Source organism: Saccharomyces paradoxus, chromosome X (genome assembly GCF_002079055.1).
Source record: "Saccharomyces paradoxus chromosome X, complete sequence".
NCBI classification, from domain to species: domain Eukaryota; kingdom Fungi; phylum Ascomycota; class Saccharomycetes; order Saccharomycetales; family Saccharomycetaceae; genus Saccharomyces; species Saccharomyces paradoxus.
This window is the reverse complement of record NC_047496.1, coordinates 359,173-376,249: the sequence shown is the minus strand read 5'-3', so window position 1 is coordinate 376,249 and position 17,077 is coordinate 359,173. Positions and strand designations below refer to the sequence as shown.

The 17,077-nt window shown below is 40.6% G+C and overlaps 6 protein-coding genes and 2 non-coding genes across 8 annotated transcripts; 6 read left to right on the top strand and 2 right to left on the bottom strand.

Moving 5' to 3' along the window:
- Positions 1-767: 767 nt before the first annotated feature.
- On the bottom strand, positions 768-1,442 carry IRC18 (Irc18p; the record flags this gene model as incomplete). Its single annotated transcript, XM_033911352.1, has 1 exon — positions 768-1,442. The coding sequence occupies one exon, from the start codon at positions 1,440-1,442 to the stop codon at positions 768-770; it is 675 nt and encodes a 224-aa protein (XP_033767243.1).
- An 891-nt stretch (positions 1,443-2,333) lies between these two features.
- LOH1 (Loh1p) lies at positions 2,334-2,993 on the top strand (the record flags this gene model as incomplete). Its single annotated transcript, XM_033911351.1, has 1 exon — positions 2,334-2,993. The coding sequence occupies one exon, from the start codon at positions 2,334-2,336 to the stop codon at positions 2,991-2,993; it is 660 nt and encodes a 219-aa protein (XP_033767242.1).
- Positions 2,994-3,951: 958 nt separating this feature from the next.
- On the top strand, positions 3,952-4,023 carry SPAR_Jtrna10R. Its single transcript has one exon. It is a non-coding gene; the product is annotated as a tRNA-Arg (tRNA).
- A 10-nt stretch (positions 4,024-4,033) lies between these two features.
- Positions 4,034-4,105, top strand: SPAR_Jtrna9D. The gene has a single exon. It is a non-coding gene; the product is annotated as a tRNA-Asp (tRNA).
- Positions 4,106-4,759: 654 nt separating this feature from the next.
- SDH9 (succinate dehydrogenase SDH1b) lies at positions 4,760-6,664 on the top strand (the record flags this gene model as incomplete). Its single annotated transcript, XM_033911350.1, has 1 exon — positions 4,760-6,664. One exon carries the CDS (start codon positions 4,760-4,762, stop codon positions 6,662-6,664), a length of 1,905 nt encoding a protein of 634 aa, XP_033767241.1.
- A 354-nt stretch (positions 6,665-7,018) lies between these two features.
- On the bottom strand, positions 7,019-8,386 carry GYP6 (GTPase-activating protein GYP6; the record flags this gene model as incomplete). The annotated part of the gene is made up of 1 exon (XM_033911349.1): positions 7,019-8,386. One exon carries the CDS (start codon positions 8,384-8,386, stop codon positions 7,019-7,021), a length of 1,368 nt encoding a protein of 455 aa, XP_033767240.1.
- A 435-nt stretch (positions 8,387-8,821) lies between these two features.
- On the top strand, positions 8,822-9,595 carry SPAR_J01590 (uncharacterized protein; the record flags this gene model as incomplete). Its single annotated transcript, XM_033911348.1, has 1 exon — positions 8,822-9,595. One exon carries the CDS (start codon positions 8,822-8,824, stop codon positions 9,593-9,595), a length of 774 nt encoding a protein of 257 aa, XP_033767239.1.
- Positions 9,596-9,950: 355 nt separating this feature from the next.
- MHP1 (Mhp1p) lies at positions 9,951-17,019 on the top strand (the record flags this gene model as incomplete). Its single annotated transcript, XM_033911347.1, has 2 exons — positions 9,951-14,151; positions 14,636-17,019. The coding sequence occupies 2 exons, from the start codon at positions 9,951-9,953 to the stop codon at positions 17,017-17,019; spliced, it is 6,585 nt and encodes a 2,194-aa protein (XP_033767238.1).
- Positions 17,020-17,077: the final 58 nt, after the last annotated feature.

Sequence of the window (17,077 nt, the reverse complement as noted above, 5' to 3'; positions counted from 1 at the left end):
GATTGTCAAGACATCCGGTATTACTCGAGCCCGTAATACAACAAAATAAAGACATACTCTACAGCTACATCATAGTCATTTTTCAAAAATATAGTACTTCAACTTTTCATGACTGAAATATGTTGGTGAGAATGTGGTGGATAATTGGATAATTGTTGGGGATTCGTTGTTGATAAAGGCTCTCATCATCATCAAAAATTCTAGTGGAATAATTTCCAGGTCAGTGGCGATGACTAATGTTTACTCCAACAAAAGGTGGGTATATTCGTTAAGTGTACTTGTTATTCATACGCTAAAATTCTTATCCACGGCGGTCACAGGATGATTAGATCAATAAGAAGCCGAAGTGCAAATATAAAAATTGAGAATTGGGTGAATAATTAGATAATTGTTGGGATTCCATTGTTACTAAAGGCTATAATATTAGGTATACAGAATATACTAGAAGTTCTCCTCGAGGATATAGAAATCCACAAAAGGGAATCGATAGTTCTACATAGTGTTATTGTTTTATCTTCTTTCCTTTTATATGTTGTCATTCATTTTCCTATTACTTTATCAATCCTTGCATTTCAGCTTCCTTTAATTTTGATGACTGTTTATCAATCTTTATGCCATCCTCTTACACCGCATATTTTAATATAATACTAAATAGATGATATTAGAATTTCATTCCAACAAAAATGTCGTTAAAAGACTATATATATACAATGATCTGAGATTGAACAATATACAGGAGTGACAAAAACGGAATCGGCAACATGTTCCTAAGTCAGAGCTTGGTATATAATTGTGAGCCAAATAAGAAACCCGACGCCTCCAATGCTGGCCGAGACTAAGCACAGACTAGTTGTCACCGTTATACATAAATCAACCACCCCTTGTGCCAGGCCAGCCTCTATCGTTGTTGCAGCAACCACTCTACTGATCCGTGAGAGCACCTCCTTCTTTTTCTTCTGTTCCTCTGTCAATTCTCCGCCCTTTTTGGCAACCAGATCATACTTATTCAAGAGGCTTTCAAGCTTCTTAGTCGAAACGGTCTTGAATTTTTTGATGTACTTAAACGGAGATATCTTTACGGCTCGGTTCAGACCCTTAGTTAGCTTTCCTGTTTCTGTTTCAAATGTGTTATTGCCAACAGTTTCCATTTGAATTTCCCTTGCCAGCATATTTGCCTTGTTATTCAGTATACCATTTAACCCCTTCAGAATAAAAGAGTGGCTACCATACATATCTTTAACTTCCCCTATCTGTCTCTCGATTCCGGATATTTTTTCATCAGCACACACAGAACTCTGTGAGTAGTTAGCCAAAACCCTTAATGAGTTGACCAGTTTGGTTCCGGTACTTTCGAATTCGACCACTGCTCTGTTGCTGGCTAATACAATGGTGAGCAAACACAACTGGATCAGAAGAATTCTTCCTATTATTTGAATTTTCATCTTATAATTTTGTGACTATCACTGTAATTATGATTTTTGTTGGAAAAGCAAAAAAAGTATTATTGAGACAATTAGAGATATGTAACCCATAAAAGAGAAATGAAATGATCGAAGAGTATACCGCTCTACAATATATTCTGTATCAAGAAAGAGTTTCAAAAAAGATTTTAATTTTGATCTTCATATGGGGAGAAAAAAGTGAGAGAAATATCTCGAGCACTTTTTGGAATATAAGGATGATTTACTTTATGTTCGAAAGGAACACCCTAAAGTGATTTTTGTGTCTCTTCTAACTGCGACCTGCGGTATAAAAAAGCAAGGAAAATAATCTAAGATATTACTAGGTTGTGGCGCCAATAAGTGTGTTGTGTTTTTTTATTAATCCATTTTTGTGACCGGATCGACAAATTATTATCATTGATTTAGTGTCACTTTTCATCCTTTTTAGGACATGATGTTGTCTTTTCAAAGGCAAGGCCCTGAGAAAAAAAAATATTAAGATATAGCGTAAAGTGTGCATCAATCCCTCTTTTGTGGTTTTCCATCTGAGCTGATGAGCGGGAAAACTTCAAACTGTCGTGGGAAGGGTTTCCGTGGTGAATGTTATTTTAACTTTTACTGCAACTGGCTTTGAAGTAAAAATGAAAATATGGAAAATAAGTCTTGCGGGGGTTGTCTTGAAAATACTAAAAAAAATATTTTATATATATATATATATATGATTATATTATGATTCAATACTTCAACTTCACTTGTTAGAAGAATAAAAATAAAAGAAATACATTTTTTTTTTTGCTTTTTTTAAGACTTTAAAGTGTAAACTGTCAGCAAATAGACACCACAAAACAATAAGGAAAAATAAAAAAATTTTAGTGAAGCAAACTACTTCCAATGAGGCTCCAATTATTCGTACATTTTTATTTCATCATTGTTGTAATTGCAGGAACTAACACAATACAACAGTTTAGGGATGCCGGTGATAGACTAATCACATCATTGAAAAACCTGGACAGTAATGGAACATATGAAACGCTGACAATGGAGAAGGTACCTGTTATCGCGGTACAGCTTCAAAACATAAGTGCAAAGTATGAGCAACATAATTTTATATTGAAGGGTTTAGAAGCGGTCCTAAATTATAAAGTCAAAAGTTTGGCCAATAATGATGCTGAGTCGCTCGAAATAGAATATGAAAAGGTCGAAAGGGCACTAGATGCGGCCTTGAACGTTTCGCCATTTGAATATATTAAGAGGTTCAGAGAATTCTCCAGGGATAAGGTAGTCGATGCTTTAGAGAATCTCAATAGAGAACAGAATCGAGTTACTATAAATGGTGGTAGAGAAGATGAAAAAGAGGAAGAAGCGAAAGAGAAAAAAAAACGCTTAGACAGAATAAAGAGAATTCTAACTGTAAGCCTCTTAGAATTGGGGCTAGCTCAAGGAGTGGCTGACTTGTGCGCAGTTGCACCCTTTGCATGTCTTCTAGGGGTGACAGTTGGAAGTATCGGTTTCATATTTTGGTTAGCACTGATATATAATGCTATTCAATAGCTTGAAATTACTGGAAGTCAGACAATTTGAATCCATTATGTTGTGCGTATGTATCGGTATAGCTGTCGCTGCCTATTCATCCGTGATTGTTTATGTTTTCTGTAGCTTATTCTATGTTGTTGCAGTGTTATATACATTTTTTTGAAAGTTTAAAGATAGAAACTATAAATAAAAAAAAAAAAAACTGGGGAAAAACCCCAACAAACCTGTACCTAAAATACATTTTCAAAATGCTCTGTTGTATACCGGCGCTACTAATGATTAACGAATTGTTTAAAACTCATTTTGATTCCGAGGTCAGATATATTTCGTGGAAGTTTTTAATACCCAGTTTTTGCTGCAGAGACTAATGCTATATACAATTATTGATTGCTAAACTTTTTTTATAATTTTTGAACATAATATTATTACCTTTATTGCAACGAGTGATTATCATTGTTCGCATGAGTTACTATAGTAACTGTTGGGATAAGAATCAACTATCATTCATTGACAAGTATTCTTGTTGCTGGTATATTATCACATGCGGTGCAAGAGGATGGCATAAAGATTGAGAAACAGTCATCCAATCTAATGGAAGCTGAAATGCAAGGATTGATAATGTAATAGGATAATGAATGACAAAGTATAAAAGGAAAGAAGATAAAGTAATAACACTATGTAGAACTATCGATTCCCTTTTGTGGATTCCTATATCCTCGAGGAGAACTTCTAGTATATTCTATATACCTAATATTATAGCCTTTAGTAACAATGGAATCCCAACAATTATCTAATTACCCCCATAATTCTCAATTATAGCCTTTAGCAACAATCAAATCCCAACAATTATCTAATTATTCACCCAATTCTCATATATGATACTACCAGTATGAAAATCTGTTAGACTATCCCAAAATTGTGCCAATAAACAACCTTATAGAGATGTCATTTAAGTACAAAATTTCAACAAGTAGTAGCTCGCGTGGCGTAATGGCAACGCGTCTGACTTCTAATCAGAAGATTATGGGTTCGACCCCCATCGTGAGTGCTTTGTTTCTTCCGTGATAGTTTAATGGTCAGAATGGGCGCTTGTCGCGTGCCAGATCGGGGTTCAATTCCCCGTCGCGGAGATTTTTTTTCACCAGAAGACGTTAATACTACCGATGAGGCAAATTAAAAGTTCATTCTTAATGACCTCTGAACAAGAAACTGGGAATCCTTAAATACTCAGAGGCAGTAAGTGTAAACACAACTGTTCTTATAAACAATAAACTACCTTGGAATAAATTTTTTTGCAATCAATGATTGTCCTTTAGAGTCTGATACGATATGCTACGGATGTGTATCAACGAAATATTCAATATAGTCATAATTAGTTTGTCGATGACATTGTATGAATGCCTATGCCTTCTACACAAGCATCTTGAGTCTGAATTGTTAGTCTTCATGAGAATGGCACTGTTCATACGAAGCTGCAATGAAATAACTGTTTGTAAGCTTTATTAACCCGTTTGCCGCTCAAGTCGCTTTTCTCAAGTCGCGCTCCTCTTCTCCGGAATTATGTGGCCCCCTTTAGAATATAAGGGTCTTCCCTTTAACGAAACAGCAAGGTTTCCCATAAGGTGGCAAAGAGACAATCCAACACCTTGGCAAATTTGTTTTCACATTAGTCAGACTGAGTTCTTTATATATATACCATTCAAACAACCATCTGTTAAAGTGAAAGGAAACAGAAAAAGTAAATAAGTATATCTATATACATGTATACACGCGAATTATAAACTATGTTATCTTTGAAAAAAGGAGTAGCAAAGTCATGCATCTTGCAAAGAGCCTTTACTTCTTCTTCTGCTGTTCGCCAAGTTCGGGAAACTAAATCTGAATTGGATCCAAGGGCTAAATATCATATTATCGATCATGAATATGATTGTGTGGTAGTGGGCGCTGGCGGCGCAGGTTTAAGAGCAGCTTTCGGTTTGGCTGAAGCGGGATACAAGACTGCTTGTTTATCCAAGTTGTTTCCGACAAGATCACATACAGTGGCTGCTCAAGGTGGAATCAACGCAGCCTTAGGGAATATGCATCCAGATGATTGGAAATCGCACATGTACGACACTGTCAAGGGTTCTGATTGGCTGGGAGATCAAGATGCCATCCATTATATGACACGCGAAGCACCCAAATCTGTCATTGAGCTAGAGCATTATGGTATGCCATTTTCGAGAACTGAAGACGGAAAAATTTACCAGAGAGCATTTGGAGGACAATCGAAAGATTTTGGCAAAGGTGGCCAGGCCTATAGGACTTGTGCAGTGGCAGATAGGACAGGTCACGCAATGCTTCATACACTGTATGGTCAGGCACTAAAAAATAATACTCACTTCTTTATTGAATACTTTGCAATGGATCTATTGACCCATAATGGTGAGGTCGTGGGTGTCATTGCCTATAATCAGGAGGACGGTACAATCCACAGATTCAGAGCACACAAGACCATCATCGCCACAGGTGGATATGGTAGAGCTTACTTCTCTTGCACTTCTGCTCACACTTGTACAGGCGATGGTAACGCTATGGTTTCTCGTGCTGGGTTTCCACTAGAGGATTTAGAATTTGTTCAATTTCATCCGTCAGGAATTTATGGGTCTGGCTGCCTAATCACTGAAGGTGCCCGTGGTGAAGGTGGATTTTTATTAAATTCTGAGGGAGAAAGGTTTATGGAACGCTATGCTCCTACTGCCAAGGACTTGGCAAGCAGGGATGTGGTATCCAGAGCAATCACCATGGAAATCAGGGCTGGCAGAGGTGTTGGAAAACATAAGGATCATATTCTATTACAATTAAGTCATCTACCACCGGAGGTGTTAAAGGAAAGATTACCGGGCATTTCTGAAACGGCTGCTGTCTTCGCGGGTGTGGATGTCACCCAAGAGCCAATTCCTGTCTTGCCAACTGTTCATTACAATATGGGTGGCATTCCTACTAAATGGACTGGTGAGGCATTGACCATTGACGAGGAAACTGGCGAGGACAGGGTCATCCCAGGATTGATGGCTTGTGGTGAAGCGGCTTGTGTATCTGTTCACGGAGCGAATAGATTAGGCGCTAACTCGCTACTGGATTTAGTAGTTTTCGGCCGCGCCGTTGCAAATACCATTGCTGACACATTACAGCCTGGTTTGCCCCATAAGCCATTGGCTTCAAACATTGGGCACGAGTCAATTGCTAATTTGGATAAAGTGAGAAACGCCTGCGGCTCAAAAAAAACCTCCCAAATCAGGTTGAACATGCAAAGGACAATGCAAAAGGATGTTTCTGTTTTTAGAACGCAAGAAACTCTAGACGAAGGTGTCAGAAACATTACTGAAGTTGACAAGACGTTTGAGGATGTACACGTTTCTGATAAGTCAATGATTTGGAATTCTGATCTCGTAGAAACCCTGGAATTGCAAAATCTACTTACCTGTGCCACGCAAACGGCCGTTTCTGCTGCCAAGCGAAAGGAATCTCGTGGTGCTCATGCGAGGGAGGACTATCCAAAGAGAGATGATGTGAACTGGAGGAAACACACGTTATCTTGGCAAAAGGGGACATCGACACCTGTAAAAATCAAGTACAGGAATGTGATCGCACATACGTTGGATGAAAATGAATGCGCCCCAGTTCCCCCGGCCGTCAGATCATATTAATTCTTATTTATTTTCTTTTTTGGGGTGGGGGACACACTTATTTATTTGATCTGACAAATATGATCTTTTATTTTTTTTTTTTTTTCCATTGATTCTCGACCAACAATACTCATTTACCGTCAATTTACACCTTATCTATTCTGCTATATAATTTATGCAAGACATTGAAGTATAATATCCATCAACCTATAGTATGCAAAAATATCAGAGGAACACCTGCTCATTAGGACATATGACAATGTGGGTTGTCTGTTTATTCGTAATGATTTTTTTATGGCTTTGTACGTTCAAGTGGGTGTAGACTGGGATTGTTAAACAATAACCATAGAAAAATTGACACGAAAACTTACTGATTTATCTCTTTTTGTTCTTCAAAAGTGTCTGCCTTACCCTCTCCCTTAGTTTGTTTTCGAGCGATTGCCTATTGGGGTCAATACTCAATTTTGCGGTTTCCATACTCAAAACATCACTAGTTTTAATACCGAATTTAGCATTTATAAAAGTGTCGCAAATTAATCTCATATCGTCATGATTTTTCCCGTACCACAATTCACATAAATTTCCCGTGATCCTGCACAGCTCTAAGAACTTTTCATCATCTTTGCTGACATCTTCCCTATGGAAAATTTTCTTGAAATGCAGAATCAATTCAACAAATTCATCGTTATTATTCGTATGTTCATAGCCGTCTTGGCTCACTAATTCGTGAAGTTCATCGTAAATGGATAATAAAAGGGTAATAATAAGGCATGCAATGAAAATCTCCAAGGGATAGTTGAACGTCAAGATGTGGTCCCAAATGATCAACACATTTTTTAAGGGCAATTCTCTTAAAAATAACAATCTTGTCCATCGGATAAGCCAGATTAAGTTGGAATGAACCAGGTGGTTTACATTTTTTTTCCTCCCGCTGCCCGTTTTTGGCGGCTGGTAAAAAATCTTCGTAAATAAATCTGGTAAACAAATCCTAAAGATTTTCGTAAATACTCTCTTATCCCAGTTAATCAAATTTTCTTCGTTATAAAAAATCGGTTCGATTTGGTTCATGAGCTTGTTAAAAATAATCAAAACATTTTGCAAGTCGGTGTTATCGAGATCCGTGCCGTGATACAATTGTAGATAAATGACGCTTAATATCTCATGGAACCCTTGTTTGTACTGTAGGTGTTCGCTTTGATGTATGAGCAAATAATTGTACATAAGCTGTCTCATTTGAGCGTGAACTTTGGGCTCCTGGAATATGTCGTCAAGCATTATCCTTGAGAGGTCTAAATCTATAATTTCCAGAGTTTCCCTCAGGGTCAACGGCTTTTCATCCTTTTGCTTGGACAAAGAGTCTCCAGTTTGGTCACTGTCACCAGACAAGGGATGCTTTTCAACAGCCTCGACGGGAGTCAGCCTCCTGATTCCCACCGAGGAAGAAACGTTCGAATGCAAGACCCTTTTAGGTACATTTGCATTATGCTTCTCGTCATAGTTCTCGCCATCTGTCAGTATAGGCACTGGTACTAAGCCGAACTGATTAAGATCCAAATCTTTAAAGTTATCAGTTAACAAGCAGTTGTTATTTTCGTCACATAAAAGTAAAACTTTCCAGAGCCAGCCTCTACTATTTTCTTTAAAGATGGAATCATGGTAGAGCTCACCTTTCCAAATTCCCTTCTGCACCAGTTGGTCTCTTGTCTCGTAGTGGTCAATCGCCCATTGTAAGACATCCTTCATGGTTGCATAAGCGAAAAAAACAAAACGTACGACAGCTAACCCTCTATATATATGCCAAACCTCTTAACAGCTCTCTCCATTGTACTAAAAAAGGTAATGAAATTAAACGCTGCTGCACTGACTATGGAAAACTCAATGGAAAAATTGAAAAAAAGGAACCAGTAATGCCGTAATAGAGGCGGGTAATGCCATGGCCAGCTTTCTTTTAACCAATACTTACTAGTGTTAAACCAATACACCACCCCGTTATAATGCCTAGGATGTGCATGTACGTGTGCATATCATACGGTTGGCATGGGCATAAGCTGTTGCGGGATTTTTCTGTGGTTAAAACTTTGCGTCAGTAAAGTGTAAGAAAAAATAACAATTATGTCAAAATGAAAACCAAAAAAAAAGAAGGAATGCCATAAGGTGAGTGCTCAGAAAACACAAGCCATGTTTGTTGATTATTCTGGCCTGGAGCGTTACACAGATATAAATGCATCTTTTGGCAAGTTAGTCAACACATATTGTTGTTTTCGGCGCTGCGAATCCATCAGCGAGCAATTGGAGATTCTAAAAAGCCTAGTGCCAAAATGCTACGAGATTGCAACACTCTCTGACGAAGACTTCGCCAGTGGCTGTGCTGCTGGACTGACACAGAAACTGTTCGCTATGGCGATGACCCTTCGCCAGATCACAGACTGCATTGCCATCTTGCAGAAATGCGACAGCATAATACCCATCGAGATCGCTAACCCAGGCAGCTTTGAGAGCGGCGCCGCGACGGCGCCGCTCCGTCAAAGCTATGCCAGGCTCTTGGATGACTGGACCCACTACATGGGGCCGTCATCGATAAAGCAAATGGGATGGGCTAACCGGCTGCAATGGAAATTTCCCTGGCGGCAGTCACGCACTATCATCATCCCCATGTTGTTCATTGGCGAAACTGCAATGAGAACCAGGGATCTAAGCTCTGTGCTGCAAGATTGTGAGATCAGGCACGCGAGCGAAATGCCGCTGCAGCTACTTTGGACGTCGTCACCGGAATTGGTGTACGCCACACCGCAGGCTGACGACAACGACATTTGGTCGCCCTACGAGTCTAACTGCAACATGCAGATAGAAGACGAAGAAGAGACTTCGGAAGGGCGACAGCGCAAGTGCGTGGTGCAGTTGGAGGCACTGTTGGGCGCGCTGGCTACTACGGACCCGTTGTTCCAATGGTAGCCCGGGCCTTTTTTTCCATTTTTTTTTTATCTCCTTCTCTTTTAGGCCGCCGGGCCCGTTGCTCTCCCGTTCTGCTGGGCAAGTTGTTCCCCCCCTCCCTCCTCGTGCTGCGCGACTGTTTACGTTATTGGCTTATTGTATTGTTTTCGCATCTGGAATGTTCAGGTTCAATTTACGCAACGGTGCTTCACTCGAAGCATCTGGCTATACACGCAAAAGCTGCGTTCTCGTGCTCCCTTATATAATATCCTTTCGCTGATAGAGCGTTCATATATACATACATATACACCATTCTGGCACTCGCATAAACGCACTTAGATACGCAAAATATACAAGATAGCCCTACAACTGCTCCATGGACTCCAAGGACACGCAAAAGTTGCTTAAGGAGCACCGAATCCCCTGCATTGACGTTGGATGGTTGGTTAGACCTAGCGCCTCCACCGCCAGCAGCTCCAGACCTGGGAAATCCGAGTCCAAGGCCAACAGTGTGGCTCCCGACGTCCAGATGGACACTGCTCGCTCGCCCGTTTTCGAAAAGTCTGTAGACTCCTCTAGCAGCATTCTTTCCTTAAACGATAGGGCACGCCGCCACTCCGTGGCTGCCAGTTTGCTAATGGATAACCAACGTGTTAACGTTGGTGCTACTGCTGCTTCCACGAATATTCCTCCCCCTAGGGGTAGGTCGAAGTCAGTGGTGGAGGCTAACCTAGCTAGCGTTGAGGCTGACGCCGGACGTCATCATCACCATCACCATCATCATACGGAAGATGCTCCTGTCCCTAAGAAGATCGGATTCTTCAAGAGTCTGTTTGGTCATAGGAAGAAGGATCAGGAGCCGCAAGAGAAGGAAAGAGAAAAGGAAAGGGAAAGGAAAGAGCGCTCACCCTCCCCGACTCACGTAGACCGTAACGCGGCCATAAGAAGAGAAAGAACAGCTACCATATCTGCTGAGTCACCGCCGCCTTTACAGTACAATGCTCCACCCTCTTATAACGATACTGTAGTACCGCTAACAAGGTCCAAGACAGAGTCGGAAGTGTATTACGAAAATCATCCGCAAAGCTACTACCATGGCCGTATGCATGCATACCACTCGCCAGAAGAAGGTAAAGTTGACGGACCTTCCCCCGCAGACGATCATAACTATAATGGCTCTCGGCCTGATCCTAGGCTAATGGATTTCTTGCGCTATTACAAATCTAAGGATTGCAAATTAGCCGCCTTTAAAGAGGGGAACTTTATTAAGTCTTCTGCATCTCCTCCAATCAAGAGAAATACACGCGCCTCGTTCTCATTGCATAACGACAAACCACTACCTCCCAAACCACCTGCTCACCAGAAATTTGACGCCAAGGGAAGGCCCATTCCGCCCCATCCCGACACACCGAAACTGCCCTCCGCTTTCAAGAAGAAGCATCCAAGCAATGCATCAATAGTAGACACAGTGGACTCCAATTCCGACGTCTCTTCATCGGTGCAGAATAATAATCAGACACCCTCTTCACATAAATTTGGCGCTTTCTTGAGGAAAGTTACCTCTTACGGCAACAACGGCAACGGCAACAACAACAACAACAATTCTTCCTCCCTTTCTGCCAACAACAATAACCCAGATGCCTCATCGACGTCCTTGTGGTCTTCTGGCTCAATGGAGTTCGACCCTTCTAAGATAACCACCGTTCCCGGCCTCGAGCATGTACGGCCCTTGAAGCACGTCTCCTTCGCTACAAACACCTATTTCAACGATCCTCCGCAACAAATATGTAGTAAAAACCCTCGTAAGGGTGAAGTGGAAGTGAAGCCCAATGGATCTGTTGTTATACATAGGTTGACCCCACAAGAACGGAAAAAAATTATGGAATCGACTAGTTTGGGTGTTGTTGTTGGGGGTACCGGACAATTAAAACTATTAAATCCCGAAGAAGACGATGCCAACGCCAAGAGTAAAGAAGAAATGGCTCCTCAGAAGCAGAACGAAGTCGAGCCGCGCGACGACGAAGACAACAATTCTCAAAGACGAAACATCGTTATGGCCGCTGCAGAAGCAGCCGCAGAGGCCAGAGCCAAGGAGGCGCCCAACGAATTGAAACGTATTGTCACAAACAATGAAGAAGAAGTCACTGTCAGTAAGACCGCTAGTCATTTGACCATCGATAAACCGATGATATCAAGAAGAGGTGCTTCCACATCCTCTTTAGCCTCCATGGTATCCAGTGATACCAATGGTACGAACGCAGATGACGAAGGGGAAATCATTCCTCCGCCTTCTTTAAAGATACCTCACGACATTGTGTATACCCGTTGTTGTCATTTACGAGAAATTCTACCCATACCAGCCACTTTGAAGCAATTGAAAAAAGGCTCTACGGACCCTATCCCCATCTTACAGCTACGTAACCCAAGGCCGTCCATGGTGGAAATTTGGTCATTCAGTGATTTCTTGAGTATTGCTCCCGTATTATGCCTTTCGTTGGATGGTGTACAATTAACTGTCCAAATGCTTAGAATAATTTTGAGTTCGTTGGTTTATAAACAGCATTTCCAAAAACTTTCCCTAAGAAACACTCCCTTGGATGAAGAAGGATGGAAAGTGCTGTGCTATTTTGTTTCCAAGGCCAAGTCTTTGCACTCCATCGATTTGACAATGGTCTCCTCCATCAAGACAAATGTACAAAAGCCTTCTAAATCTTCCTTGAAGTCAAAAATCCTAAGAATGCAATCTAACATGGAAAATAGATCAGACATGAACTGGGATCTCTTGACGGCTTCTATCGCCCTCATGGGTGGTTTGGAGGAAATCGTCATTTCTGGGGCCCAGATGAATGCTGCACAGTTCAAAAACTTTATCCTCGTTGCGTGCATAGCGACCGTGAGATTGGGTCTGGCTTATAATGGGTTGACCAAGAGCCAATGTGATGATTTGGCCAAATGGATGGTCCAATCGAAAGTGACCGGTCTAGACGTTGGTTTTAATGATCTGAATGGCAAACTCTCTTCTTTCACCGATGCTGTTTTAGGCAAAATCCAAAAGGCTAATGAGAAAAACGTTTTCAAGTTTCTATCTCTAAATGGGACAAACTTGAGAGTGAATGAGCACGACACTTTTGAGAATAACGAGGTCTTAAAATTAATAAGTGTTTTATGTTATTCAGAGAATTTAAAATTCTTGGATATCTCAAATAATCCTGCGATCTTTCCTCACTGTGTTCCAACTTTGATCGATTTTTTACCTGTTTTTGTTAATCTTGTCCGTTTGCATATCGACTACAATAATTTAAGCTCCACAAGTGTAGTGATGCTGGCCGAGGTATTACCTATGTGTTCAAGATTAAATTACTTTTCCATGTTAGGAACGGAATTGGATTTGGCATCATCTAAAGCTCTAGCAGAGGCGGTGAGGAAGAGTTCATCACTAATGACTTTGGATGTAGATTACGTTTATATGCCGGAGAATATTAAGGAAAAAATTTCATTATATGCCTTGAGGAATATTCAAGGCGAGTTGAAAAGAGTTCATAATGACGATAAAGATATTAAAGACACCCAATTTTCAAGTTTACAGGACCAACTATCACTTTTATTAACTGAGAAGGCAGATAACTCCGAACATTACAACAAAATGGTCGAGAATTTCATGGCCAAAATCGCATTGGCACGTATCAAGATTAGCAAAGTGGTTCACGATCTTTTCGATTTGAAACTTAATGGACAATTAAACTTAGAAGGTAAGGAAGCATTGATCAGATTATGCTTCATAGAGGCAAGTCTGGAAAGAGGCTGCGACCTACTGAAACAAAGACATAATAACACATTAAAAACACCTGATCTGCTCTCAAAAGACGCAAAAGCAGGAAGTCAAGCACACCCCAATTCAGAAAGCTGCCAAAGAATGCTATTAAGTTCATCTATCTTGCAAAATTCAGATCACATTGCTCTGATGCCATTCGGTAGTGCAATAGTCGAAAAATCAAGCCCAGATGCAGAAGATGCCGTCGAATTTAGAGAAGGTGACGACTCGAACGCAGATCATGAAGACGTGACAGCAAATGATCAACAATCCCGAGATCAAATTGATATCAAAAATAAATACTCTATCATCAAAAGAGAACTAGAACACGAAAAGCTTGTTGGTGGTGGCGATTTACCGGTGGACAAAGAAATATTAAATCGCGCTGCACAATCCTTAGATAGTGATCAAATAAAGGAATTTTTGTTGAAGAATGATGTTTCCACTATTCTAGGCGTCATTGATGAGCTGCATAGCCAGGGGTATCACTTGCATCATATTTTCAAAAAACAAGGTAACCAAGAAGAGACCGCCTTCCGAACAAAGGATGAACAACAGTCCTTGCAAACCAATGATTCAAGTACTAATGCGTCCCCTACCAGTCATCAAATATCCACAAGCTCCAATACTACCAAGACGAACGATAATGCTCATATTCCTCCAACTGATGCGCCTGGGTTTAATAAATTTATGAACAATGCAGAGGAAAATGCCATTGACGCTGCTTATGATGATGTGCTAGACAAAATCCAGGATGCACGAAACAGTAGTACCAAATAATAAAGGATATCTTTCAATTTTTTTTCTCTCTTTTGTATTGGAGTTCTGAAAATACAGCAAGGGGCCCCTCAGACATTTACGTATCCTTTCATGTATGATTATTTTAAGTATATTTGTATTTTTTATTATTAATGTAAGCTAACCGCTTTGTAGAACTTAAGACAACCCGGACGGGTCCGATGAGATTTTTTTTCCAAACCTTTTAAGAGAATTATAAATCGTGTTAGCATCATTCAGATGTGATATTTGACGTGTCGATGGTGATACCTTAAGACCTCATTGGAGAGCCATTGCAACGCATAGTCGAACAATAATAGGCTCTGATCAATTTGAAAAAGTATGTTCCCTTCCATTGGACGCTTGCTTTCCCTATCAAAATTTTTATCTCCCACCTTCACCGATATAACAACGTCTTTCATTTACTAACAAAAACCTGCAAACATATGAACTACGCAACCTTCGAAAATCAGTGAACTTCAATACACCTCAACAGAACAAAACGCCCTTCTCGTTCGGGGCTGCCAATAATAGCTTTAACACCACAAATCAGAACACCTCTACTGGTGCAGGCGCCTTCGGAACAGGTCAACCAACATTCGGTTTTAACAATCAAGCGGCAAATAACACGAACAACGCAAACTCTTCAACCACACCCGCATTTGGTAACAATAATACTGGTAATACTGCATTTGGTAACAGCAACCCTACAAGCAACGTATTTGGCAGCAACAATTCTACGACTAATTCGTTTGGTAGCAATAGCGCCGGAACATCCCTTTTTGGATCTTCTGGTGCTCAACAAACAGAAGGCAATGGGAACGTCGGAGGAAATACATTTGGTTCGTCATCCTTATTCAATAACGGCACTAATAATAATGCTACAAAACCCGCCTTTGGCGGTTTGAACTTTGGCGGCGACAGTAATACAACTCCCAGCTCGACCAGTAATGCTACCACGAGTAATAACTTATTTGGCGCCACTGCAAATGCGAACAAACCAGCCTTTTCCCTTGGCGCAACCACTAATGACGATAAAAAAACAGAACCGTCCAAGCCTGCTTTCTCCTTTAATTCAGGTTTCGGTAATAAGACAGAAGGTCAAGCTCCCACTACTGGGTTTTCCTTTAGTTCACAACTAGGCGGGAACAAAACCGGCAGCGAAGCTGCAAAGCCTTCTCCTTCTTTTGGTTCAGAATCTGCCGCCAGTAAACCAGCTGGGGCTTCGCAACCAAAATTCTCCTTGGGCGCTACACCTGCAGAATCTAAAGTTAACGAAACAGCGAAACCAGCGTTTTCCTTTGGCACTACAACAGCAGAAGATAAGACAACTAATACAGCTCCAAGTTTTTCATTCGGTGCTAAGCCAGAAGAAAAGAAGGATGGCGATTCCTCTAAGCCTGCCTTCTCATTCGGTGCTAAGCCAGATGAAAAGAAGGATAATGATTCTTCCAAACCGGCCTTCTCATTTGGCGCTAAATCAAATGAAGACGAGCAAGATGGTACTGCTAAACCAGCATTTTCATTTGGCACTAAGCCTGTGGATAAGAAGGACAATGAAACCGCTAAGCCGGCATTCTCTTTTGGAGCAAAGTCTGATGAGAAAAAAGATAGTGATTCCTCTAAAGCTGCCTTCTCATTCGGTGCTAAGCCAGAAGAAAAGAAGAATGGTGATTCCTCTAAGCCTGCCTTCTCATTCGGTGCTAAGCCAGAAGAAAAGAAGGATGGTGATTCCTCTAAGCCTGCCTTCTCATTCGGTGCTAAGCCAGAAGAAAAGAAGGACGGTGATTCCTCTAAGCCTGTCTTCTCATTTGGCGCTAAATCAAATGAAGACAAGCAAGATGGTACTGCTAAGCCAGCATTTTCATTTGGCACTAAGCCTGTGGATAAGAAGGACAATGAAACCGCTAAGCCGGCATTCTCTTTTGGAGCAAAGTCTGATGAGAAAAAGGATGGTGATGCCTCCAAAGCTGCCCCTTCATTCGATGCTAAGCCAGAAGAAAAGAAGAATGGTGATTCCTCTAAGCCTGCCTTCTCATTTGGATCTAAACCTATAGAAAAGAAGGAAAGTGATGGAGCGAAAACCCCCATTTCCTTTGGTGCTAAACCCGAAGGACAAAAAGGCAGTGATACAGACAAGCCAGCATTTGCTTTTGGTACTCAAAAGGATAATGACAAGAAAACAGAGGATTCCTCCGCAGGGAAGTCAACTGCAGATGTTAAATCAAGTAATAGCTTGAAACTAAATTCGAAATCAGTGGAATTGAAGCCAGTTTCTCTTGACAACAAAACACTCGATGATTTAGTAACGAAATGGACCAATCAACTAACAGAATCCGCCTCCCATTTTGAACAGTATACAAAAAAAATCAATAGTTGGGATCAGGTATTAGTGAAGGGAGGTGAACAAATTAGTCAATTATACTCCGATGCTGTGATGGCGGAACATAGTCAAAACAAAATAGATCAATCTCTACAATATATTGAAAGGCAACAAGACGAATTAGAAAACTTCTTAGACAATTTTGAAACCAAGACCGAGGCTCTTCTGTCCGATGTCGTATCTACAAGTTCGGGCGCTGCGGCAAACAATAATGATCAAAAAAGACAGCAGGCCTATAAGACAGCCCAAACTTTGGACGAAAATTTGAACTCATTATCATCAAATCTTTCTTCTCTAATAGTAGAAATCAACAATGTCAGCAATACGTTCAACAAAACCACTAATATCGATATAAACAATGAAGACGAAAACGTTCAACTAATCAAGATTTTAAATTCACATTTCGACGCTTTAAGGTCATTAGATGATAACTCCTCGTCTTTGGAAAAAAAAATCAACTCGATAAAGAAATAATTGAAGAGAAAAGAATTCCACTCAGTTCTCGACTTATTCGACATGGGCTGTGCTATAT